The 27,014-nt window shown below is 36.4% G+C and overlaps 2 protein-coding genes and 1 non-coding gene across 19 annotated transcripts in view; all 3 read left to right on the forward strand.

Moving 5' to 3' along the window:
• LOC120615809 (vascular non-inflammatory molecule 3-like) lies at nucleotides 1-8,283 on the forward strand. Of its 2 annotated transcripts, none has more exons than XM_039879046.1 (7): nucleotides 1-292; nucleotides 404-534; nucleotides 3,146-3,338; nucleotides 4,756-5,047; nucleotides 5,845-6,218; nucleotides 7,022-7,066; nucleotides 7,725-8,283. In XM_039879046.1, the coding sequence occupies exons 1-7, from the start codon at nucleotides 80-82 to the stop codon at nucleotides 7,842-7,844; spliced, it is 1,368 nt and encodes a 455-aa protein (XP_039734980.1). In that variant the 5' UTR covers nucleotides 1-79; the 3' UTR covers nucleotides 7,845-8,283. The 2 variants fall into 2 exon arrangements, with proteins under 2 accessions (XP_039734980.1, XP_039734979.1); XM_039879045.1 differs by having other exon boundaries at nucleotides 6,893-7,066; nucleotides 7,725-8,282.
• Nucleotides 8,284-8,588: 305 nt separating this feature from the next.
• Nucleotides 8,589-27,014, forward strand: part of VNN1 (vanin 1) — a 29,161-nt gene continuing 10,735 nt past the window's right edge. For 2 of the 16 annotated variants that reach the window (XM_039879053.1, XM_039879054.1), the window contains exons 1-7: nucleotides 8,647-8,710; nucleotides 9,679-9,790; nucleotides 12,583-12,638; nucleotides 14,373-14,622; nucleotides 15,940-16,070; nucleotides 25,244-25,436; nucleotides 26,353-26,644. In XM_039879053.1, the coding sequence (XP_039734987.1) occupies nucleotides 12,589-12,638; nucleotides 14,373-14,622; nucleotides 15,940-16,070; nucleotides 25,244-25,436; nucleotides 26,353-26,644 (916 nt within the window). In that variant the 5' untranslated portion in view covers nucleotides 8,647-8,710; nucleotides 9,679-9,790; nucleotides 12,583-12,588. Of the gene's footprint in view, nucleotides 8,711-9,678; nucleotides 9,801-12,354; nucleotides 12,443-12,582; nucleotides 12,639-14,372; nucleotides 14,623-15,939; nucleotides 16,071-25,243; nucleotides 25,437-26,352; nucleotides 26,645-27,014 lie in introns of those variants that run through there. The other 14 variants (XM_039879051.1, XM_039879058.1, XM_039879050.1 and 11 more) reach the window with 14 other exon arrangements.
• LOC120615844 (U6 spliceosomal RNA) lies at nucleotides 20,930-21,036 on the forward strand. Its single transcript, XR_005656374.1, has one exon. It is a non-coding gene; the product is annotated as a U6 spliceosomal RNA (small nuclear RNA).

The following is a 27,014-nucleotide window of genomic DNA, read 5'->3' on the forward strand; positions in this document are numbered from 1 at the left end:
GCTTCAATCTAAAAGTTTTTCCAGTGATATAAAATAGAAGAACTTGAGTTTGGTTCTCAAAGAGTACTAAACTGCAGCTATGATTATATCATATTTTCCAAAATGCATGGCAATTTTTGCCCTCTTTGTCGTAAGTGTTGGTGCGCTGGACACTTTTATTGCTGCAGTGTATGAGCATGCTGTTATATTACCAAACAGAACAGAAACACCTGTTCCAAGAAAAGAAGCTTTGTTGCTGATGAACAAAAACATAGATGTTTTGGAGAAAGCAGTTAAATTGGCAGCCAGGAAAGTAATGCCCTTTTTATACTAACTGGGATATTGTAAAGGATATTTGAAACGTGATGAGTATGAGTGTCTGTGATTTATGAGAAACTGTTATGTCCTCACTTGTTTTGAGTAGGGTGCACATATCATTGTGACTCCAGAAGATGGAATTTATGGCTGGGTCTTCACAAGGGAGACCGTTTACCCCTATTTGGAGGATATCCCACACCCGGAAGTGAACTGGATTCCATGTAAAGACCCTCAGAGGTAATGTCATTACTCTTAGGTGTTTGAAGAAAAATTCATGATATTATGAAATACCAATAACGAACTCAGTAAGCTTGTCTAGTATTCTTGCTGACAAATAATCTATGGCATTGGTCTTAAACTCCTCTAATGCATCACAGTATGTGCCAAGTGGCACATGTTTCCTGCTTGTTAAATGACTTGAGATGAGGAAGATCAGTTGGTTATTTATTGTAGGTTTTTTTTTAAATGAGTAGTATTAATGTGTATACATGGTTTTTATAATAGATGTGCTTAATTGGGTTTCAACAAAGTGAGAAAGTTGTAATATCTAGGATGTATGTTCCCTAGTTGGGTAAGTTCCCTAGTTAAGTAAGTTGGTTCACCCACGAACACCTGCTTCCTTTGTAGGAATTGTAAAAAGATGAATGGGCTATGTTTCCAAAGAGCTTTGACATCACTGTCGTTTGCACTGTAATCAGTATGGTGAATGGGAACGGCATAGGACCTGGAAAAGGAAGATTTTTTTTTTTTTCTGATACCACGTTCTACCACCTCTTACCTGAGTGACGTGGGACAGACAACCTAAACATTAGGTGTCTCTATTTCTTTATCTGTAAAACAGGAATAATAAAATTTCCTCTCCTAAAAAGACAAATTTCCCTTACAGAGCAGACAAGAGTGTCAAGCGAAGAAATATACATAGAATCTGTACGCTATTGTGTCCTTTCCAATGTTAACTGTCACAATTTCTTTTTTTAACAGAAGAAACTGGATCTGAACTTCTTTGTTTTCTTGTCCTTTGAGAAATTTTGTAATTATTTATAGCTGTAATTTAGGCATAACTTAAAAAATATTTTGTATAAAGCAAACATAAGAAAGATTTGGAAATAGATTATTATAGGTATATTTACTTTTAAAAATAGTTCTCATATAATTTCTTTAAATGGTAAAATCAATGCATTAAAAAGTAATTTAATCTGCTAATTTTAAATTTACATGCATCTGTTCAGAACTATATCTATAGCACAAAAAGGAACTTAAATAATTTTGACCATTTGAAATCGATTGGAGTGATCCAATGCTACAACATAGGAACTCTACCGTGTGAGTTGTCTTGCCCTGGGCTTTTCACCTTTGTAAAAATATTCTCTGAATGTCACATGATCTGTGTTTAGAAAAACCATATAACTATGATTCAGTGTCTACTTGATTATGGGTCTTTCCTCATAGCAGGAAGCACTCCTTATTGCAGTCATTAAGAGGATTATACTAATATACACTCTATTTGCCTAAGCTGATGAAACTGACTTGCCCAGGGAAAAAATGTCCTGAAGCCTAATTAGTCTCTGGCAGTTAAATTAAGGAGGTAGGTGACTGCTGAAACTAACATTATTGAGTCTTAGAGAGACACTTATTCAAAAGACAAGTTTTCAGCTCTGTGTTATAAAAAGGAGAAATCCAGTATTTAATATAATGGTAATATTGGTAAAGAAATCCATTGTTTCTTTTCCAGTAATATTTATCCCTAAGAGGGATAATAGAAAGGCAATGTGGTCATCCTTCATCTTTAAATACTATCATTTAGAGTACTGACATGTCCCATGCTTTCTTGGGCTTTCCTCAGGAGAAAGTAATAGGAAATAAAGTACCCTGATTGCTTAGCCACCCCCCTCAAAAAAAAAAGAAAAATTAAACAAATTACATGATAATTTTACTAAAGGTCTTAATGAATATGAATGTTGACAATATCCCCTGTTTTTCCTGAAGACAAAATAAAAGAAATGGTCTAAAACGATAGTGATAAATCTGTCCTTTGTATTCAAAGATTAGGTCAATATCAATTGCAAAAGGGCTAAGAGATCAAGGAGAGAGCTGGAATAGTCTCTGAAGCAATAGTCACCAGTTTTTTGGGTTGTTTTCTTGTAGTTACAAAATCTGTAAGGGCCATTACTTATTTATTGAGCACCTATTTGGTCCCAGAAACTGTATACTATGCATTATCTCATTCAATTTATGTAGCAGGTATAATTATTCTCATTTCAAATTGAGGAAATTGGTGATTAGCATGGCTAGAATTTCAACACAGCCATTTCCATTGAGCTATGATAACTGAATGTCTTGGAGTGCCTGGATGCACCATATTATACTTGAAATTTCCAGTGCCTAGTGAATTCACTTCTTTAACAGCGTATTCTGGTTGCTAAAAATTTTTATCTTATTATTTGCTGAAATCTCTCTATAACTTCCTTTGGTCCTTGTACTGCCTCTATGGTATGTTCATGTGCATGACTCATCTTCAAATTAGAGCCTATAAGTACTTAAAGTTGGCTATCCTTCTATTTATTTTATCTTCCTGGGAGTACTTTTTAAGAGAAACTATTACTTTTCTTTTTCCCCTTCCTCTGCCATCTTTTCTGAGCTTCAGTTGCACTGCAATCTGCAGTCTGGCACATTAAAATAGGTTAATTTCATAAAGATGAAGATTATATTGTATGTGAGTTTTAAATTTTTTCTGTTGATTCTTAAACTAGAGGTGTTATAGTATAGGTAATGGGAAAATAAAGTATCACTTTGGAAGTTCAGAAATGACTAAAATGTAGTAAGTTTAAGGCAATATCCATTGAAATAGGTTTGGCTACACCCCAGTGCAAGAAAGACTCAGCTGCCTGGCCAAGGACAACTCTATCTACGTCGTGGCAAATATTGGGGACAAGAAGCCATGCAATTCCAGTGACCCTAAGTGTCCCCCTGATGGTCGTTACCAATACAACACTGATGTGGTGTTCGATTCTGAGGGTAGGCTGGTGGCACGTTACCATAAGGTGAAAATTACTTGTATTTTAAAATTGATTTACTTCTTCTTCTGTTTGTTTGTCATATGTATGTATATTTGTCTGTTGAATGTTGATGAGAGAGCTATTATGAATACATTTCTTAATTGTTACATTTTAATTGAAAAAGGGATTTAATTTACTTTGGTTTCATATAAGGGTTCTGAGTTCAAAATAGTCATAAAAAAGAATATTGCAGAATATTAAAACGGCTGTGATAATAAGTTCACAAAGGTTTTAGTATTCTCGAGAAAGGAGAAAATCTGTTCCATTCATGATTTAATACCAGAGTTAGTTTTTTGGGTTTTTTTTGGCCCAATTTGTTAACATTTTATATTAAGCTTGAGTCATTCATTCCATTAGGACTTTTTAAATTGCAATGATAGAAAACCCTAACTGAAATTGGCTTAAAAAATGACAACGAAACTTTCTTGCTTATGTACCTAAAAAATATAAATTATAGAAAGAGTAGATCCAGTTGCAGATGCAGTTTGTCCCTCAGAGGCTCAAAAGATGTCATCCATCTCTCCATTTCCTTAGCCCTTTGTTAGTTTTTTCTCAAGCTTACTGTCCTTTTAGAAATTATGTGGCTGCTCAACACAAAACTCACATCTTTATAGCAATAAAATCCAGAGGAAAAGTACGTTTCTCTCTCCTAGAAACTTTGTGAAAACCTCATCATGCCTTGACTCCAATTAGGCTACATGCATTCCTTGAGATGATCACCGATGAAAGAAGGATGGGCTACCACATGAGGGAGGGTGGAGGAGGGTGGGATCCTCAGAGAGGGAGAGAGAGGTATAGCCAGAGAGCACACATGTGCACAGTCAGGCCAGATAATAACCTGAGCAAAAACATATGCTGTACTCTAGAGCCTAGGCAAAGTGGAGTTTTGGAGAGATAATCAGGCTGAAAAAAAAAAAGTTACTAATGATTTACTAATTATCAAAGTTTAGCTATCACATTGTCTAAATTAATTTTAAATCCACTTCATTTCACTTATAAAGACCTAGCAGTATCAAAGGGAGGCATGACAAGGTTTATTTTATTAACATGTGTAAAACTTCATATTAGTAGTGCTTTTGGTATTTAAGAAATACAGTGAAATCTGAAATTTGTCGGATTCGAAATTCAACCTGTGCTTTTAAGACAGAAATATTCACCCTTTAAATATCATTTGTAGATATAATCTCATTGGTTGATTCATTGATTGTAGAAAAATTGTTTTTTGGTTAATATCACACTAAGAAAACTCATAGACAGTGGTATACTGGTTATGATTTACACATATTCACCTGTAACAGTTTTAAATATGTACATCAACATGCACAGAAAAAAGAATATGTGAGTATTGATCACTTCTATTTGGCAGTTTTCTTACTAATCTTCTCCTGCTTATTGTTAACAGTACAATCTTTTTGCACCTGAAAATCAATTTGATTTCCCCAAGGATTTGGAATTGATGACTTTTGACACTCCTTTTGGGAAGTTTGGTATTTTCACTTGCTTTGACATTTTTTCTCATGACCCGGCCGTGGTGGTGGTGGATGAGTTTCAAGTTGACAGTGTTCTCTACCCGACGGCATGGTACAACACACTGCCCCTCCTCTCAGCTGTTCCCTTCCATTCGGCATGGGCCAGAGCCATGAGAGTCAACCTGCTTGCTGCAAATACTCACAACACCAGAATGCATATGACAGGTAACTCACAACAGTCAAGGGACAAGTGTCAGTGACAGTCTTAGGAAGCTTTGACTGATTTTCGAACCACACTTTTCTTTAATGATTATTTTATTAACTCTAATGTCACAAAATTAATAATAGCATGGGTTTTTATACCAACATTCCTTAAATAGAACATTATCCCTGTGAGTAAAGAAGGATGTAAACATTATTATGTCAATTTCACATGAGGGGAAATTAGTTAGAGAGAAGTCAAATCACATAAAAAAACAAAGCCAGTTCTAAAGAATTTTGCAGCCAACATCCATTAGCAATATTGAAATAAATCTTGTTGAGGTGACAAAATCATGTTAGATTTAATCAGGTTTTTAGAGTTTATCCTTTATAATATCCATACTCAAGACAATGCAAGCTCCTTTCTTGACTGCTGTGTTATTCATTGATCTAGATAAAGAATCTCAAACACAAATACATTAAATAGGTCAGTGAAAAATAAAATTATCCTTCGTGTTTGGGGAATTTTCTAGTTTGTTGTGAAGTTGGCTTAAAAAAAAAGGTAGCTTAAGTAAAAAACAAAAAAACAAAAAAAAGAAGCTATCCAATTCAAATTATAATTTCAGTGCAAGCAATGACCTATGGAGGACTGAGTCAGTCAAATTGGAACTTAAGCCAACGTAACAGCTATCTCCTCACATATCTTGAAAACCCTTATGCTTTTATAATTTTATATTAACTTTCTTATGGGAATGATTCTATTAGTTTGTCATCATGCAAAGTTTGAACCCAAAATTTGTGTTTCTTTGTGTCGCCCATAGGAAGTGGAATCTACACACCTGAAGCAGTCAAGGTGTACTACTATGACATGGAAACAGAGAGTGGCCAGCTGATGCTCTCAGAATTGAAGTCCCATCCTCGACGGGAACCCACATATCCTGCAGCCGTTGACTGGAGTGCTTATACCAAAAGTGTCAAGCCATTCTCATCTGAGCCGTTGGAGTTTCCAGGGATGATTTATTTTGATGAGTTCACCTTCATAGAGCTTAAGAGAAACACAGGAAATTATACGGTTTGCCAGAAAGAACTGTGTTGTCACTTAACTTACAAGATGTCTGAGAAGCGAACAGATGAGATGTATGCCCTAGGTGCTTTTGACGGACTGCACACTGTAGAAGGCCAATATTACTTACAGGTAGAAATGCTTACATATATTAGAATGTCTTTATTAGTTTTTCTTCTAGGTCATCATTGCATTTCTTTAAAAATTGAGCTGGATTCAATTAATTGGAATAATGTTACATTTATCACAGAATTCCCATGCCCCCAACCCCCTTGAACACCTTATTTGTTTAGTCATAGCAAGAACAGAATTAGTTGTCTTGGCTGCAAGATAAAAACATAAAGCAGATTGATTAGTTCTCAACAAGCCAGGTTTGAGTTTACAAAGCTTCAACTTCCATGTATTCTCATTACTTGGTCAGGTTACTTTAGAGCAGTGTTTTTCAAACTGCCTTTAATTAGAGTTCAGAGCAAGAAGTCCATTTCAGTGCAGTCAAGATGTGTGACTGAGTTAAAAGAGATATTTAATTGAAACAAACATTTATGAAATAATTCAAATTAGAATTAGAAAAGCTATAATTATGGCAATGTACTCTGATTTTTAAAATTTTCATCTATTTCATTTTGCTTCATTAAAAAAAGAGGTAATTCTGACCCATTAAATTGATTTTAGGATTCACTAATAGGTAATGGCCCGCAATTTGAAAAACTTTGCTTAAGAGGCAACCTAACACATATTCCTCTATTCCTTGAAATTGTGTTTTTCTGAGAACATATTTCCAAGATGTCTTTTCTTTTCCTACATAGATATGTGTATTACTGAAGTGTCAAACTATTGACCCAAGAACTTGTGGGGAGCCTGTGGGGTCAGCTTTTACCAGCTTTGAAGAATTCTCCCTCAGTGGCACATTTGGAACAAGTTATGTTTTTCCACAGCTCATTCTAAGTGGGAGTCAGCTTGCCCCTGAAAGACATTATGAGGTAAGAGGTTTTCAGGATGATAAATTTCTTTGACCAGATAGGGTAGATTGCTATAATGAAGATCTTTGAAATATGAGAGAGTATTGCATATTGTGGTTCACATTATACAAGCAACACTTTAAAGACATGTGGAAGACAATTGTGGCTCTAGATTGTCTTTAAGCCGTGATGGAAAATTTGGGGTTCATTTTTCTACATAAATGTGATTTTTGAGATATGAGACAACAATGAGGTTATGGAAAATTAAAATAAAAATGATTACAGATGATGGCTGGCAACTAATGTTCTCTTTATTTGTACGGTCCAAGTTAAATACATTAAATAATGCATCTACAACTTATTTCATGGTGTGTTATTCTGAGAAGTTATAATAATGATAATAATAATTAATACTTTCTATAGCGTTTCTTGAGTTAAACGAACTCTTTATTACATATTATCTTATTTAACCTCTCTATGCAATATATTTATCTGCTGCATTTTTACCCAAGGTCCCTCTGCTACTAGACCTTTAGATCTGAAGCATGCGTCTTCTGACACCAAATCCTGTGCGCTTTTGTCTATTTTATGCTGCTTTTAGAGTGATAATGTCAGAGAAGCCATCTTGGCTGGAAACCGAGCTCTGCACTGGAGTTAATCCTTTGCTTTCTTTGATCAGGTTTCAAGAGATGGACGTCTGAAGAGCAGAAGTGGAGCCCCTTTGCCTGTTTTAGTTATGACGCTGTATGGAAGGGTGTTCGAGAAGGACCCTCCACGCCTAGGGCAGGGACCAGAATAATTACAATGATCCCCTTTTCCGGCACCCTTTCAAGATTAAAATGGCAAAGAGAGTAAGAAAAAAAAAGAGAGCCCTTAGTGTTTGTTTATGAGATGTCATAAATTTGCTGAAGCAATAAACAAAAGAAGATTTAAAAAGCCATAGATGTGTGTATAAATTTTACATTTTACATATTTTATCTAGCACAAACTCATTTATGGAAGATGCATTCATCTTCAATGCAGATGCCTTTAAGTATGTATAAGTACGTATATGTAATGAAACATATGTTTAAATGGGAGGGGGCCTAGAAAAATCCATTTCTGATAATTGCTCTTATATATGCAAATGTTTTTTCTATCATTTGTAAATACAAAGAACAAATATTGAATATGCAGAGGGTATTTGATCCTAGTCATTTAAGACTAGGAAATTAAAAAACAAGGTCATCTTTTAAGTAATTATGAACAACTTTTTAATTAATTAAAGTTATTCTATTCTCTCTTTATTCTACTGTTATGATTTATTTGTATGGAAATTTTAAAAAAAGATAAATTATCTCCTTCAGACTATACCCTGTTTCTTTCTGAAATTATTCTATACTAAAATCTACCCTATCATGGTTAAATTCCTTTTATATTGAGGGATTTGTTGTAGGCTGTGATAGACTGAGAACTTCTTTAGAAAGGGCCATCTGTCACCTTTTCCCCAGTTACCTCTTCCCCAGTTACCTCTGGTCTCTAGGCCCTGGCTCCCTGAGTCTTTTTATATGGCTCGTCACTCATTAACTCTGAGAAGAGACACATGTGAAATCAAGGGGGCTCTCTGGAATATGTGGAACGAATGAGGATAACTCTGAGTTTGGGAACACCCTTTTTCCACCAAAGGTATGACAATTGCTTTCCTAGACTTTTCATAGGTATTTGTTTCCACCTGATTTAATTTGATCCAGTTCCAGGAAGCCGTAGACATTCTGGGCAGCAGAAAAAGCCCTTGCTCTACTTCTATCATTCATGGATATTTTTTCTGGGGACTATGACACTAGAATCTTGGGATCGTACTTGTGTCTGTGACTCCCTCCTGATGGCCTCCAGCCTTCTTCCCTCTCTCTCCTAGGCTATTGTCTAGAGGCTGCATTAGTGCTCAGTAGACCCACCTTCTTCATTACCCCTCACCCCATGCATCTTATGTAAGCCAACCTCTGCTGCCTCTGTCTCGTACAGGGAGCTGCGGAACCACTGAATGCAATGGCATTCTCTGTGCTTACTCACCATAGCTCAACAACAGAGCTGTCCCTCTGAAATTGTTTTGCCCCTTATCTTTTAAAAAAATTTTTTTAGATAAATTTTTATATCATCCCAATAAATCTGGTGTCCCTCTAACACTATACATAGTTATTATAATATTATTGGCTATATTCCTTATGTTATACTTTATATCTCCAAGACTATTTTGAAACTACCAATTGTACTTCTTAATCCCTTCTCCCTTTTCTACTGACTCCCCAAACCCCTCCCATCTGTTAACTCTTGAAATGTTCTCTGTATCTATGAGTTTGTTTCTGTTTCTGTTTGTTTATTTTGTTCTTTAGATTCCACATATACGTGCAATCATATGGCATTTGTCTTCCTCTATTTAACTTACTCCACTCAACACAATACCCTCTAGGAAATAAGTCACTGGAAATGGCTTGGGTGGTCCCACAGTCACTCAGGGAATCACCTTGGTGGAGTCACCTTTGTTATCTAGTTTGATGGTGACTCAGATATAGTGGTGCCCGTGTCTTCAGGCTGGAAGGGGGAGGGCTCAACAAAAGAATTATGGGTACTGACAAACACTTCTTTCTGGGAGATAGCTGCCCCTCCAGCCCTCGCCCTGAAGCCCAACAATTCAGTGCCTTCCTGTATCTCCCTGAAGCCCCTCTAGTAGCTGCTGCACTGCTGGAGCTCAGAGGATTCCATCAGTGAGTAAGTCCAGGTGTGGGCCCTTTAGAAGAAACATCTGCGATTTCTGTAGCCTTCTGTTTCACTCAGCTACAACTTCTGCTGATTTTCAAAACTAAAGGTTGTGGTGACTTCTCTCCCCAGCGAAAAACTAGGCTGGAGATCCTAGTGTGGGGCTGGGACCCCTCACTCCTCAGGTTGGGGAAGGGGCTCTGAGCCAAGATAACCTTCCTGATTCTTGATTGCCACATGAGGTTGTTGGACCAAGCTGTTTCGCATCTCCGCCTCTCCTACTAGTTTGAGGTGACCTATTATTTTTGTCCCTAGTTATAGGCCTTCTGTTCAGCCAGACCTCAGGCAACTCTGCATGCTGGTTGCTTTGTAGTTCTGTTATAATTTTGGTGCGGTCTCTAGAGGAGGCAAAACAGACTCTACCTTCTATACCGTATTGATAGTTTAGGTTGCTACTGAATCTGTCTCTCCCAGGCTGCAGCTTCTTTTGCTCAAATTAATGCTTTTTATTCTTTTTTTCAATCGAAAATTAAGTTTGGTTTACGATATCTAGACATACACATTTAGTAACAACAAAAAGGCATTTTTCTAACTTTTTAACATACACTCTATAATTGGGACTCTGATTCTACTTCTTATCACCAATTACAAGTCTGACACTCAACTCTGATGTGTGTGGGAGGTTTTCCTATACTACCAAGCAATTCTCTGATACCAGCTGGGTGTTCTACAATTCAACTCCATTCTGACACTATATACCTAGAGATAGCATCAGCACCCACAGGTTAAAGGCTCAGTCCTACAAGACTGCCCCTCACACCCTAGTTCAGGTGCCAATCACAAGTTCAGGTTGTCACCTGTGCTTCTGTCTGACTGGCTATAGATCAGGGGTACCAACGACCCCCCTCTTGGGTTTGATTAATTTGCTGGAGCAGCTCACAGAACTCAGAAACATTTTTCTCACTAGATTACCAATTTATTATAAAAAGATATAACTCAGGAACAGCCAGAGTAAGAAATGCATAGGACAAGATATGGGGAAGAGGCATTGAGCTCTCTTGCCTTCTCTGTGCATACCCTCCTCCCGCATTCCTATATATTGATCAACCTAGAAGCTCTCTGAACCCTATCATTACATAGGCATGACTGATTAAGTTATCAGCCATTTGTGATTGAATTCAATCTTCAGCTTCTCTTCCCAACCCTGAGGTTCAGGGTGGACTGAAAGTTGCAACCCTTTAATCATATGGTTGGCCCCATTGGCAACCAGCCCCCATTCTTAGATGCTTTTCAAAAGTTACCTTATTAACAAATAATTTCTCATCACTTAGGAAATTCCAAGGGTTTAAGGAGCTTTTAAGGAGACTCTGAGATTGTTGTAGCTGCCAGCCCCCGAAAGACATATGGACCACCAGAAATCAGTGAGTTATAGGAAACACACTCATTATTCAGCCAGCTGGGTCTGCCAGGGGTACGCAGACCCCAAATTAAGCAGCCCCGGAATGTAGAGGTACAGAGTTTTTAAGCCCTAAATCCCATTCCTCATTCTGTCTTAAACACAAAGGTCTACCTTTCTCCTATTCACTACCTGTCAACCCACAGGTCAGGTGTGCGAGCGGGGGTACAGAAGCAGAAAGCTTATTGTTAGAATGTTATGTTACCATGGGTGATAGCCTATGTTCCCATAGGTGATAGCCTATGTTCCCATGGGCGATAGCCAAGCAGTAATTTTCCAGCCAGCACAAGATCAGCATTTGCTTTGATTTCCCTGGATCAGCTGGATCAATTGAATGAACTAGATCAACTGAGGAGATAATGATAAGAGAAGTAAACTATCCAAGATTGCACAGCAAGCTAATAATAACAGTACTGGCACAAGAATCATATTTCCTTAAAAGCTACATTTATTAAATCTTTTGAGTATACTATGCTAGGTGCTGGGGACATAGAGAAGTACAAGAGGCAGTACCCACCCTATTTAGTCCTTGTTCTCCTCTCCTTTTCCCGTGCTTCTGGTTTTCTCCATTTGTTCTGTGCAAGACTTGCTGCTGAGTTCCTTTTGGGACCTGATGCCTGGGTTGGTGTCATGACTACTCTGTCAGTAAAGTCCAGATTACTGTGGGTCTTGTTCTTACCCTAGGCAGTGGGATGTCACATTTTCCCTCTCAAGAGGCAATTCTCTCCCTCTATGCAAATTTGGTTGGAAGAGTCTGGAGGTATCAATCAAGGCTTCTCTTCATATACAAGTTTTGCTGGAGACAATTGCCCCAGTATCTCTACTCTGTGCGAACAACAGCAAGGCTGCATTCGGCACTCTGTAGAGTGCTTGTCAAAGGTGATGAGTGGCATTAGTAATCAGGAGACTCAGCTCAAGCGTTGTAGTAGACACTGTTGATGCCTCACCAGTTCCAGTCGTGGATGAAAAAAGGGCTTCTATGGAAAGTAACCTCACAGAGTAATCTGATCGTAAATTACTAACTGGGCAGATCAAAGTGGGTAGTCACACCCCAAGTAGTATAACTGCTCATTGTTTCTGTGACTCTAAATTAACAAATCTTTGATATGCTTCTTTTCAGACCTCTCAGATAAAACCACCCTCAAGACAGAATACAATCTTGTTAACTATTATTATTCGATCCCTGCCTTGCTTTCTCCCACCTTCAGGTAATCCTCTTTACTTCTCTCTTTAACCTCAAATGCATAAAAGAAACTGCAAAACTGTCATTTTCCTGAGCATTTGAGATCTTGCTTCCTGGCAATTGTCGGTTTTGGCTCAAATAAACTCTTATAAAAATTCTCTACAGGTTTGAATGCTTTTTATGTTGACACCAGTACTGGCTCCAACAGTGAACTTCTGCAGGTAAGGCTGTCTTTCCAATTTTGGGGTAGTGATTTGTCCTATAATTCTCTGATGTATCTAAGAAAAGTTATTGGTTTTCGGTTGTTCACAAATAGGAAAGTCAGCTTCCAAATTCTTTCTATGTCACACTGGAAACCCAATAATAAAATTTTTAACCTGATAAGAAAAAAAAATTGTTCAACCTCTCTGTAACTCATTCCAGTTTTAACTTTTATTTCAGAGCTTCTTTTTATACATTGTTAAGTAACAATCACATCTCATGTGAAGAGTGTGTATCCCCACCCACATGGGAATGGAAAACCCAAAGGAAGTCAGCAAGTAGAAGGAGCTCGTATTTGCTGTAGACTCATAAAGGCTGGGCAATCATGGCCTCTTGGTTATTTTGGCAGCCACAGAATAAATCTATTATAGTATTGAAGGAAAAGAAAAATCAGACATCCAAAATAAAATCTAAAAATAAAATGGATAATCGTAAACACTAGTTCTGTAAATATGAAAAATATTAAACTAATTTACAACTAAAACAAAATTTGCCTACTTATTGCATACCAAAATTTATAAGCTCTTTTTCTATTTTCTATTATTTTTCTCCCTTTCATCCCCCCCCTATTTCTCTCTTTAGTTCTTACTCTTGTTCTTTCTGTCATTGTTTATACTGCCCTATTAACCCTGGGGTCTGTAGCCTCTAAGATGATCCCCAATAATCCTTGCTTCATTTATGCCCTTGTGTAATCCCCTCCCACAAGTGTGAGCTGGACCTACAGACTTGCTTTTAATGACTAGTACACAACAGAAGTGATGAGGTGTCACTTCTCACATTAGATTATTAAGAGACTGCAGCTTCTCTCTTGAAGCCAGATACCATAATGCTGGTAGCTTTTTATCAAGGCTGAAGCAAGGAATTCACATCTTCTGGCAATAGCCAGTGATGACCTGAGGCCTGCCATCAGAATGTTGGGTGAACTTGGAGCTTAGAAGTGAATTGTCCCCAGGCAAGCTTTGAGATAACTGCAGCCGAGTCAGTAGCTTGATTCCAGCCTTGTGAAAGAGACTCTGGGCCAGAGGCACCCAGCTCCTAGATTCCTGACCCACAGAAAATGTGAGACAATAAGTGCTTGCTGTTTTAAACCACTAAATTTTAGGTAATTTTCATATAGCAATAACTAATAAATGACCCTTTTGTATTTCTCTTTGTCATGGCTTCCTTATTTTGAGGAAACTAAAGTAAATAATGTGTAGTGTTTAAATATTCATATGATGCCAGTAATAATTTTAAAATTATAAACCTATTTATTCTTCAAATTATTTACATATACTGCAGTGTGTTGAAGTTCCGTAATATATAATGTCTAAAAATTCATGTTTAAGTCCTAACCACTTACACCTTAGGATATGACCTCATTTGGAAATAGGATAGTTTCAGATCAAATAAGTTAAGATGAAGTCATTCTAGAGTCAGCTGGGCACTAAATCTGATTACTGGTGTTTTTATAAAAGGGAAATTTGGACTCAGGCACAAACATGGGAAGAAGACAGGCATCTGCAGGGAGAGTGTCCGAACAACCCTCTTGTCACAACGATAAGGGGAGATCATTTGTTATATAAAATTTGTTTACATCTATGTCTATGATGTAAACATAACGTTTTCTCAAAGTTACATGTTGTGATTTGTTTTAAAAATACTAACTCCTGGGGACCATGTGATTCATTGTGGTTTCTCTCTATAAATATCAGGACTTGCTCTGTTTTTCAGCAGTCATTGGACTTCAGCATGGGTACTTCTCAGCTGCTGACTTATGTGGCAATTTCAGTTTTCTGTGTCTTCAAAGCCGGCTCCCTGGACACCTTTATTGCAGCTGTTTATGAGCATGCAGTGATATTGCCTAATGACACCTTAACACCAGTGTCCCATAAAGAGGCATTGGTCTTAATGAACCAAAATTTGGATCTTTTGGAGAGAGCCATCATATCAGCAGCAAAACAGGTACCACCTCTCTAGAGAGCGTGCTTCTATGTAGAGAAAGAGTGGGCTCTAAGGAGATAGGGTCATTGTCATGGCCAATTACATATGTGTCAAGGTACATCATGACAGATATGTCAGGGTAGCCTAGAACTTTTGTTTTACAATCAGAATCCTACCTCCTTTTACAAATTATTAGAAAAAGAACACCATTACTTTCCTAATAGTGAGATGAAGTTAGGAAAAGAACAGCTTGGTTGTCACTGAAGGACTGTAGACAGACCTCTGAGGAACTTGCCCTAAATTCAACAACTTTGTTGCTCTTTTCTGCTACAGATGGAGGGAGGAGGATAAATAGGTCAGGGACCAGATGCTATTTTTAGAGTATTTTTGATGTACATTTGTTCTCTTAAGATCGTGTAGGATTTTGAGTTAGTTCATAACATCAAAACAAACTTAAGTTGCAAATTACTTAACAGTATATATTATATACTTCATGCTTCATTCTATTACAGATAAAAAAATATATGTCAATGCATATATAACTAAAATGAATTAAATGTAGGGTTAAGGTTAAGTGTGGTTTGAACAAATATGGTTTAAATAAGATATTTGTAAATCAGATATAGATGAGGGATACATGAAGTGTGATGAAAGTCAAAGATATATACATAGAAGTTATATTTATCAATACACATTCTTATACATACAAAAATTTAAAAGATTATCAAAAATTCTGAAGCTCTTTTTTCACTTTTAGTCCAACTATTTTCCTAAAAGCTGTAGCAGGATTCAGGGTGACTCTCTCATACAAAGGTGCCCAGGTTAGCTCAGTTTGTACCTGCAGGCCCAGTACCCACAAGGTAACAGTGTCTGAGCCCCTTTCTTCTGAAAAGCAGGAATTTCATTTGCAGGGTATAGAGCAGGGGAGGCTGCAGCAGAGGAGAAAGTGAAGCAGAGAATTTGAGTTATAAATCAATCTTGACACATTCAGGTATAATAATTTACCAAAGTTCAGAGAGGGGTTGATTTGAAGAAGAGCTACATTTATAGTTAACAACTTCAATGGATAGCAAACTTATGAGTAGCCTGGAAAACTCCTAGTGTTTAGGAAAAAGAAAAGTTCTGAGGAAAGCATGACATTAGGATTAGAAAATGAAAGTGGTTGGGCAAAGAAAATAAATTAAAAATATAAAAAACAAAGGAATAAGATTGAAAGAGAAAAAAAAAAAACCTGACTGGCTGTTCCTCAGCCACTCAGTTTCTCAGGTCTTCTCGCACTCCCCTCTTTAATCATTTGCTTATTTGAGAAATATTTTAAATAAGGTTCATTTTTAACAGGGTGCACATATTATCGTGACTCCAGAAGATGGTATTTATGGCTGGAACTTCAGCAGGGAAGCTATCTACCCATACTTGGAGGATATCCCAGACCCTCAAGTGAATTGGATCCCTTGTAATCATCCCAACAGGTAAACAAGCAAACAAACAAACAAAAAACAAATTATAAAAAAAATTAACCATAATCATAAGCTTACTCACGAAAATTTTGTAGACAATCATTGCCTAGCATTCACTATCAACTCTAAGTTTCAAGATAGTTTTATTATTTCTCATCTCATCTGGATACATTTAATGGAGAAGTAAATATGAATTATAAAATCACAAAAATCAGTACTGGAAGGTAACAGAAAAATCATCAAGTTCAATGAAAACTTCCATTGAGGGACTGACTCTGGAGAGATACTAGTGTAACCTGGTTAGGGTCACAGGATGGTTGGATAGTGGGTAACCAGAACTAAACTCTAGTCTTCTGACTTTTTACTCATGAGCAGAAAATTGTTCCCCTATTGGGTCTATAATTTGAAAACTGTGCGAGTAAATAGTAAAATAGAGTCACATGTCAGTTTAGGATTTAAAACGTTCCTTACTTTCATAAAATAGCTCATGAGGTTAATGTATATGAAACCCTTAGAGCTTAAGCTAATTGTCAACCTAGGAGGTGATATAGCAGCATTGTGTAAGTGGTTGAAATCAAGTCTAGTCTAAAGAGATATGAAGTGTGATGAAAATAGCACTATTACATTTCATATAAGCAAAACACTATATTATACTTTAAGAGAATTGTGTCAATTAACTCACTGCTTTCCAAATGCACCATGACTAAAATTGTAAGAATTCCTCTTTTGGAATTGTTCTCAAAATTATACAAACTAACTGCTGTAACTGCTTATAGAGGCACCTTGATTATTTATCTTAATCATCTACTTTATTCATATTTCATTGTATCATAATTATTTCTTATTTAGCAATTTCCCATGCTAGATCTTCAGTTTCTAAAAGGCAAGAACTCTGTTATCACTTCCATTATGAATTGACTTGACTTGATTCTTAATGGCCTGTCCTTAGGACCACATATCCAAGGGCCTCTGGAAAATCCCCACCAGGATGTTCCATTTCAAAGAGTATGATTTTCCCTTTATGTTTTCCATGATTCAAATATATCTCCATTACTGGCCTTCATTTATTTCTTCAATGAAATTTTTGAGAACTTATTATGTCTTGGCACTATTCTGGACAATGGGGTGAACACAGACTCTGTCCTCTGGAGCTTATATTCCAATGTAGGGAAATAGTCAATTGAAAAAGAAAAAGTTAATATCATCTATCTGTCTTTCCGTCTATCTATATCTATCTATCTATCTATCTATCTATCTATCTATCTATCTATCTATCTATCATCTATCTATCATCTATCTATCATCTATCTATAATCTATGATATGAGATAGAGATAAATGTTATTAAAAAAAAGTAAAGCAGAAAGGTGAATATGGTGGCAAGGGTGGGCTTAAGTTTTGAGGTCATCAGAAGGCTTTTTGGTGACATCTAGGCAAAGACTTAAAGGAAGTGAGGGAGTAGGTCATATGGGTATCTGAGAAAGGAACATTCCAGGCCAAGGGAATTCTACATACTAAGATCCTGCGGTCAGAGTGTATGTCTGGCATGTTAGAAACAGCAAGAAGGTTAGTGTGGTTGTGTTGTGACTGGAACAACCAGGCTCAACCTGAGTGCTTTGATTATAGAGTCAGTTTATTAGCCGGCGGCTGTCCTTCCAAAGGAGCAGCCCTGAAACGCAAGGGTACAAGGGTTTTAAGCCCTAAATCCCATTCCTCATTCTGTCTTAAACACAAAGGTCCATCTTTCTCCTATTCACTACCTGTCAATCCTCTGGTCAGGTGTGCAAGCGGGGAGTACAGAAGCAGAAAGCTTGTTGTTAGAATGTTATGTTCCCATGGGTGATTGCCTATGTTCCCATGGGCAATAGCCAGTGTTCCCATGGGCGATGGCCAAACAGTAATTTTCAGCTTATATACAATTGATTATTTTTCATGCCACGCAAGCTAGCAGGGTTACACAGGCTAAAATTGGCAGTTAGCGTATGAGCTCATTGTTACAAGTTTCATGATTAACAGAATGTGGTTAGGGGTTCCAGAAACTAGGCCTAAGGTATAGACTTCCTTTGTCCAGTTTCAGGTTCTACTTATCTTTTAACTCTTTCACATTTCAGCAGGCTATCACAGTTGAAGTGATGTGAGGGAGCGGGGAGAAAAGTAGGAGATGGAGGCAGATAGTTTGGAGGGGCCTTATTGCATAAGGATTTGTGGACCATAATAATGACTTTGTTATTTGAGTGAGAAGGTAGCCATTAGAGAGTTTTGAGCAGAGAAGTGACACGTTCTGACTTAAGTTTTATAAGGCAGAGAATGTAGAGAATAGTCTCCAGTGGTCCTTGGAGTGATCTAGGCAGAGTAATGACGATGCTTGAACCAAGATGGTAGAAGTTTGGGTATTGAGGAATAACCAGATTCTGAATAGCTCTGACAGGTTTCACTGAAAGATTAGATGTAGGGTGTGAGGCGAAATGAGTAGTTAAGCTCCTTAATTCTTTGCATACGATCAGATAGCATGTTCTGTTGAGTATGTTTGAAATATCCACTGAGTTCCTTTTTATTTCTTTTCTCAGAGTCACCAACCGTTCTCGGGGCCTACATTACCAGTTAGCCCATGTGTAATGGAAATAGGGCCTTCTTATTTTCATCTATCTATCTATCTATCTATCTATCTATCTATCTATCTATCTATCTATTTAGCATTTATACTTCATATGCTTCCAAGAGGATTTGAGAGTTTTTAAAATTTTATTATTTTTTAATGAAAATTAAAAATAATTTTAAAATAGGACAGTTTAGATATAAAAACAAAATATAAGTCAACTGAATAAAGTAGAAGAAGTAGTTGTTACAAGGCTAATAGAGGGCTGATAATTAAATTGGATGAGCAGTGTAGTTTTAATAGTTCCTGGGAGGGTAAAGAGAAACAATTTGGCTTAGAAGCTTTCATTGCCTGACAGAAGAAAGTTTATAGATTTCTTGAGAGACAACATATGTCCAATAACCTAACCCACAGATGAATTTACTCATTCACCTTTTTTTCATTGATGATATCTTATGTGCGTGTGTCAGAGTCCTTATATAAGAGGCATCCTTTAATAACCACGAACGTCTGCACCTATGATCGAGGTGATCTGGCTTGCAGATTAGAGTCAATTGTTAGTTCAATAAGGTAAAAGAAAAAACTTGCCTAATTAGCTAGCTTATATAAAAAAACATTTTGATGTTTGATTGTATGTTATTTGTACTGTTAGTTCAGGGCTTTGTGTGCATACATGGTTTCTCCAGCAAGAGTAAATGATTTCAACGTGCATCCATCATATCTTATGCTTCAGTGTCTTCCACACTGGACTGGGACAGCTCCGCCCAGCATGTCTTTATCCTGGATGCCCACATACTTAGCAAGGTGCTTTGTGTGGTAAGGATACAGCAAATATTTGTTGAATATTTAATGTACACTTATTATAAATTAGTAAATGTCTTGTTCAATAATTAATAATTTTTGTTGTACTTTGAGATTAAGCACTTTGAAAACAGTCCTAGAAAATACATTTTAATTTTTCTGTTTCACCTCTTTCTGTTCTTGGTAGCACTAGGGCAGGCAGATTTCAGGCTCATATAAGCAAAATGCATTTTTAAACTCCAAATCAGGACATGTAGTCTAACAAAGAATTTTGGAGCCTTTTCTGGATATAGCAAATCATCTGAAAAATATAGTTTAAATGGAAATATATTAAATTTCTATGAGGCATTTTTAAGATTAATAGAGACAGGAGAAAAATATTTAATCGGTACTGTTTCAGAAATCCAAAATATCAGGGTTCTAATTCATGTACCTATTCTACCACTTCAGGTGATCTGGAAAGATTTGGGGTAAATATGTTTTAAGTGGTTCAATGTGTTGTATTTATATCTGTGCATTTCACATACAATTGAAACAGGGGGGACTATCAAATGGTCATTCATGTAAATGCATTAAAATAATAATTTTTTGGATGTGCTTTCCATCCTTCTTGGTGTTTTACAAGGATATGTTTTGTGGATGTTTGCTATGGTTTTGTACAAAATTGTAGACCTAATGGTTTAGATTTGATACTAAAAGAAAGCTTTAATTGCTACTGCCAGCAGATGGCACCACATTTTCATTCATTCGACAGTTATCCTAACATCATCTATTCGTCAATAACCTAGTATTGATCAATTATTATTTTAGGGTTATGCCAATACAGAATAAATATGACTAAATATTATTTTCTGAGGTCTCACTTTTCAAAAACTGCATTTTAATTGCTTTACTGGGACAACTACTGGTAACATGATAAAATTAAAGAAATCAAGCATGAACAAATGTTCCAGTATTTTCATCTTTCCATACTGTCATTGTCCTAACCCAACCCTTGTTGCCTCTAATATGAACTATTTAAACAGCTTCCTAATGATTTCCCTATATTTAGTGTCTCATCATTCTACTATATTCTATACTCTGATGTTCTATTAATCTTAAAGAAAATTCAGATCCTGTTACTTCTTTGTTTATCAAATTTGGAATAGGTTTCTAAGCCTTTTGGGCAGAGCTGTATCTCCTATGACCCAAAACACATCTTTTAAATTCTTGCCCTTTTCTTCCCTAAAGATTGACTGGTTTCCTGAATAAGATGTTCTTTTCTTACCTCCAAGGGTTTTTCACCCATTTTTTAATTGTAGTAATTAATATATGCATAACATAAAATTTACCATCTTAATCATTCTTGAATGAATGTATATAGTCAGTGATATTAATTATATTTTTATTGTTGCATAACCATCACCATCATTTATCTTTAGAACCCTTTATCTAACAAAACTTGACCTCAATACCTATTAAACAATAATTCTCTTGTTCTCACTTTGGCAGCACATATATTAAAATCAAAATGATACAGAGAAGATTAGAATGGCCTCTCTACAGGGATGACATGTGAATTCCTGAAGCAGCTATATTTTTAGAAATGAAAGAAGAGACATTATAATAATACTACAGAAATACAAAGGATCATGAGAAACTACTATGAACAAACATTATAGGCCAGCAAATAGGAAAACTTAGAAAAAGTGGATAAATCCCTAGAAACAGATAATTTACCAAGACTAAATCATGAAAAAATAAAGGTCTGAGTAGATCAGTTATGAATAGGGAGATTGAATCAGTAATCAAAACCCTCTCCACAAAGTACAGCCCAGAACTAGATGGCTTCACAGTTAATTCAACCAAACATTTAAAGAAAAATTAATGCCAATTCATCTCAAAATCTTACAAAAGATTAAGGGGAGGGAACACTCCCAAACTCACTTTTTGAGGTCTGCATTACTCTGATACCAAAGTCAGGTACAAAATCACAAGAAAAGAAAACTACAGGCCAACATCCCTGATAAACATAGATGCAAAAAAATTTAACAAAATACTAGCAAACCAAATTCACCAGCACATTAAAAGGATCATAGACAATGATAACATGATATTTATTCCCTGCGATGCAAGAATGTTTCGATATGTACAATCAAAAAATATAATACATCACATTAACAGAATGAAAGGTAAAAATCATTATTACCTCAATAGATACAGAAATAACATTTGATAAAGTTCAGCATCTTTTCATGATAAGAACTCCAAAGTATATCTAGAAGCCATACGTTATAAGACAACAGCTAATATCATACTCAATAGTGAAAGGTTGAAAGTTTTCCTCCTGGAATAAGACAAGCGGTGCCCACTATTGCCACTTCTGTTTAACATAGTACTGGAAGTCCTAGCCAGAGCAATTAAGCAAGAGAAAGAAATAAAAGGCATCCAAATTAGAAAGGAAGAGTAATATTGTCTCTGCTGCTGCATAAGAAAATCTTAAAGACTCTGCCAAAAAACTGTTAGAACTAATAAACAAATTTGATAAAGTTTCAGGATAGAAAGTCAATATATATAATCAGTTGCATTTCTATACATTAACAATGAACTATATGGAAAAAATCCCATTTACAAAGTATCAAAAATAATAAAATAGGAAAAAATTTAACTAACAAAAGAAAGATCTATACACCAAAAACTAAGACATTGAGGAAATAAATTGAAGATGACACAAATAAATGGAAAGATATCCTGTGTTCATGGATTAGAAGAGCTAGTAGTGTTAAAATTTCCATACTACCCAAAGTCATCTATAGATTCAATGCAATTTTTATCAAAATTCCAATGGCATTTTTCACAGAAATAGAAAAGATAATCCTAAAATGTGTATGGAACCACTAAAGATTCCAAATAGCCACAGCAATCTTGGGATAAAAAAAAAAAACTGAAGACATCACACTTCCTGACTTCAAACTGTATGTTAAAGCTATACAAAAAAAAAAAAAAGTAATCAAAACAATATAATATTGGCATAAAAATAGACACACAGCTCAATAAAAGAGAATCGAGATTCCAAAAATAAACCCATGCATATACAGTCAATGAATATTTAACAAGGGAGCCAGAAATACTCAGTGGGAAAGGATAGTCTCTTCAATATATGGTGTTTGGAAAACTGGATATTGACATTAAAAAGAATGAAGTTGGAATTTTATCTTATACCCCTCACAAAAATTAACTCAAAATGAACTTAAACATAAGAACTGAAACTGTAAAACTTGTAGTAAAAAACATGGGGAAAAAAGTTCCTGGCCATTGTTCTTAGCAAGGAATTTGGATATGACACCAAAAATATAAGCAAAAAAAAAAAAGGAAAATCAATGAATGGAACTATATTGAACTTAAAAGCTTCTGCATAGCAAAAGAAAACCTCAACGAAATGAAAAGACAACCTATAGAATGGGAGAAAATATTTACCAATGATATACCTGATAAGAGGTTAATACCCAAAATATAAAAGGAACTCATACAACTCAATAGCAAAAAAATTCTTTTGATTAAAAAATAACCTAATAGACATTTTCCCAAAGAAAACATACAAATGGACAATGGTTACACGAAAAGGTGCTCCACATCAGGAAATGCAAATCAAAACCACATTGAGATATCACCTCGCACCTGGTAGTATGGCTACTATCAAAAGGATAAGAGATAAAAAATGCTGGAAGAGACAGAGGAAAGGGAATCCTTGTGTACTGTTGGTGGGAATGTAAATTGGTGTAGCCACTATGAAAAACAGTATGAAGTTTCCTCAAAGAATTAAAATAGAACTACCATATGATCCAGCAATTTCACTTCTGGATATATTTTCAAAGGAAGTGAAATTACTATCTTGAAAAGATATCTGCACTCCCATGTTCATTGTAGTGTTATTTACAATAGCTAAGACATGGAAACAACCTAAGTTTCTAGCAATGGATGACTGAATGAAAAAAAATCCGAAACCATGGGAAGGCTTATTTGTGGTGCTGCTTTCCATGGTTTCGGATACTCGCTGTCAACTATTTGTTCAAAAATATTAAATGGAAAATTCCAGTAATAAACAATTCATAAGTTTTAAATTGTGTGCTATTTATTCTGAGTAGCATGATGAAATCTATTACCGTCCCTCTGTCGCACCCAGGATGTGAGTCATCCCTTTTTCCAGTGTATCCACACTGTACATAATATTCACCCATTAGTTACTTAGTAGTCATCCCAGGTATCAGATCATTGTCACAGTATCATAGCGCTTGTGTTCAAGTGATCCTTAATTTACTTAATAATGGCCCTAAAGTGCAAGAATAGTGATTCTGGCAATTCAGATATGCCAAAGAGAAGCTATAAAGTACATCCTTTTAAGTGAAAAAGTGAAAGTTGTGATCTTAATACGGGAAGAAAAAAATTGTATGCTGAGGTTGCTAAGATTTACAGTAAAGATGAATCTTCTACCCATGAAATTGTGAAGAAGGAAAAAGAAATTTGTGCTAGTTTTGCTTTTGCCATTCAAACTGCAGAAATTATGTCCGGTCGGCAAGGCATCTGGTCTCTCTCTGAGATGGTATCTGTTGTCCTGTTTATTTGCATGCCTTATGATTTTTGTTGACAACTAAACATTTGAATTATAATGTGATACCTCTGCAAATCAAATTTTCTTTTTCCCCAAGATTTTCTGTCTTTCGTTTGTTTGTTTATTTTGCTTGTAGGCTGTTTCCATGCTGAGCGTAAGCTTGAAATAAACTTAAAGTCTTGGGTCTTCTCTTAGTCTGTGCCTTTCCCTGGGCATGTGTCGTGACTTTCTAAATTCTCCTATATATGTGATTGCTTTTTTATATCCTAGTCCTTAAATTTCTGGTTCCCAAAAGGTGGGGGGAGGGGGAGGAGGCTTGAGGGGCGAAGAAGAAGAAGGTTCTGCCCTATACATCTCCTTTAAGTTGCTTCAGCCAGAATAGTAACAATGTGTGTTGGGGTTGGGAATGCAATAATGGCTGCCTGCCTCTGACTCTACATCCCCACCATCAGAAACAGTTATCAAAGACCAGAACAGAGATCCCTGATAATTAGAGGAGAGGGTCTTTATTGCTCACCTTGCTCCTGCATGCTGCCTGCAAGGTGCTCCAGGAATACCCACATGGCTACCTGCTACAGGGCTGAAGGTAGCGATGGGCATGAGTAGTCGCAGCTGGGCTAAGAGCTAAACTAGAATAAAATTAACTGTAATTAACCTTCCAAGCCTTCCCCTGGAATTTCCAATCCTTTCAACTGACTCCAGAGTTCCAAAATAATTATATCAGACGGATTCTGCACATGCAATTTTTCTCTATGAAGGGATAGATTCCTGGTGCTTTCTATTCTGTCATCTTCCCAGAATCTTCCTACCCTTCTTTCACTTGAAATCTTTTTTAATGCCTCTCTTATACCAGGGATGGGTTCAGGGAATAAGAAGTATGTGTCTTTGCCCCAAAATATCTGTAAGATGTGACATACAATATAAAATTAACACATAAATGAATGCATGATTAGAAATGATGATAAATGCTATGAAGAAAAAACACATGGCCTGAAATCATACGTAGTTTAGTTTTCGACAGCCAAATTCCCACAAGCATATACTTCCTCTGAAGTCTCTTCTTGTTTTAATACTTTCTTATCTATTTTATTTAGAATTTAGTTTTTGTGTATATCACTTAATACATTCAGGCTGCTATCATTCTAAATTTTGTTAAAAGCTAAGCTTGATTTTTTTTTTCTCTTCCAATAACACATATCAGATTTGGCTACAACCCAGTGCAACAAAAACTCAGCTGCTTGGCCAAGGAAAATGGTATCTACATTGTGGCAAATGTTGGGGACAAGAAGCCATGCAATGCCAGTGATCCCCAGTGTCCCTCTGATGGCCGTTACCAATACAACACTGATGTGGTGTTTGATTCTCAGGGAAAACTGGTGGCACGCTACCATAAGGTATAATTAATTTACAAATAATTACTGAATGTTTAACAAAATAAAATGGACAAGAAGGGAGGCAAATTCTTATTGTTGATAATAATAAGCATAGTTTAGAAGTAGAGTGGAGACAAAACATAGAAAGTAATGATTTAGTGTGAAGAACTCCTATAAAGAGACTTGAGAGGTTTCCTGTGCATTTAGGAACACCAAAGCCTGGTGTTGGGAGTGTGTGAAGATTAGTAGGACCTACTTGCATTGAAATATAACGTCATCTTTTGAACTTTGTCCTTTTAAAAACACACCCTGGCAATAGGTCAAGGCTAGAATGAAAAACTCCTTACCAAGTAGACTTGGTTTTAGAGAGAAAGGAGCAAAGAAATTTCTTTGTCCACAGAAAATACTTGTGTTTTTAGCAAGTAGAAATGATCTTATTTTACTCTTATGTCTTATAAGATTCAAGAAGGTCTTAACAGACAAAGATTCCCTTGTACCTATCTATAAAATGTGGAGATTTAACCAAAGGCTCCTTCTCAGCTGTAGTAATCTCTGATTCAGTAGCACTCTTTCCCTCTGAAGACAGTGATCATAGATGAAATTAGTGCTGTAGAATAGAACAGTGATCCCCAACCTTTCCGACACCAGGGACCAGTGCTCCTATGAGAATCTAATGCCTGGTGATCTGAGGTGGAGCTGAGGCGGTGATGCTAGCACTGGGGAGTGGCTGCAAATACAGATGAAACTTCGCTGGCTTGCCTGCTGCTCACCTCCTGCTGTGTGGCCTGGTCCCTAACAGATCACGTGGTACCAGTCCGCAGCCTGGGGGTTGGGAAGTCCTGGAATAGATGTGAGCTTGTACTTTTTCAGACACAGTGATCTCCAGGCCAACTTCTTAAAAGAGATTTCTTCCTGCTTCATCTTCTGTTTATCACAGCAAAATCTTTTCCTGGGTGAAGATCAATTCAATGTACCCACGAAGCCTGAGGTTGTGACTTTCAACACCTCCTTCGGAAGGTTTGGCATATTTACATGTTTTGATATACTCTTCCATGATCCCGCTGTGACCCTGGTGAAAGATTTCCACGTGGACACCATACTGTTTCCCACGGCTTGGATGAATGTTTTGCCACATTTGTCAGCTATTGAATTCCACTCAGCTTGGGCTATGGGCATGGGAGTCAATTTCCTTGCATCTAATATACATCATCCCTCAAAGAAAATGACAGGTACTGTGTAATTGTTGAAATTCATAGAATTGATGTAATCTAAAAAAGCAAAAAACTTTTTTTCTTGCTAATATGTCCTCTTAAATACAGAGTTTTTCAATTCTTAATTTTTGCATAACTAGCTGGTAACACGCTGTAGAATCAGTCTTTATCTAAATTGTTTCTAGATTTACTTAGTTTTATTCAACTTAAATGAACACCCTTTTCCTCCCCACCACCAAAAATAATTCACTACTTTTTTCGTGAAACTCTCTCCTTGGTTTCTTGGTGTCATCCTCTGTTGGATTTCTTTTCACTTGTTAACCTTAGCATATTTCACTGAAATTAATGAAATATATACTTTAGGGGGAGTAAAATGTTAATATAAGTT

The sequence above is a fragment of the Pteropus medius genome, unplaced genomic scaffold (genome assembly GCF_902729225.1).
Source record: "Pteropus medius unplaced genomic scaffold, Ma_sr-lr_union100, whole genome shotgun sequence".
Lineage (NCBI taxonomy): Eukaryota > Metazoa > Chordata > Mammalia > Chiroptera > Pteropodidae > Pteropus > Pteropus medius.

Coding starts and splice junctions, on each gene's coding strand:
- LOC120615809 (XM_039879045.1), top strand. CDS start 80: ATGATTATATCATATTTTCCAAAATGCATGGCAATTTTTGCCCTCTTT. Junction 293..403: donor TTAAATTGGCAGCCAGGAAA/GTAATGCCCTTT, acceptor TGTTTTGAGTAG/GGTGCACATATCATTGTGAC. Junction 6,219..6,892: donor AAGGCCAATATTACTTACAG/GTAGAAATGCTT, acceptor TTTCCTACATAG/ATATGTGTATTACTGAAGTG.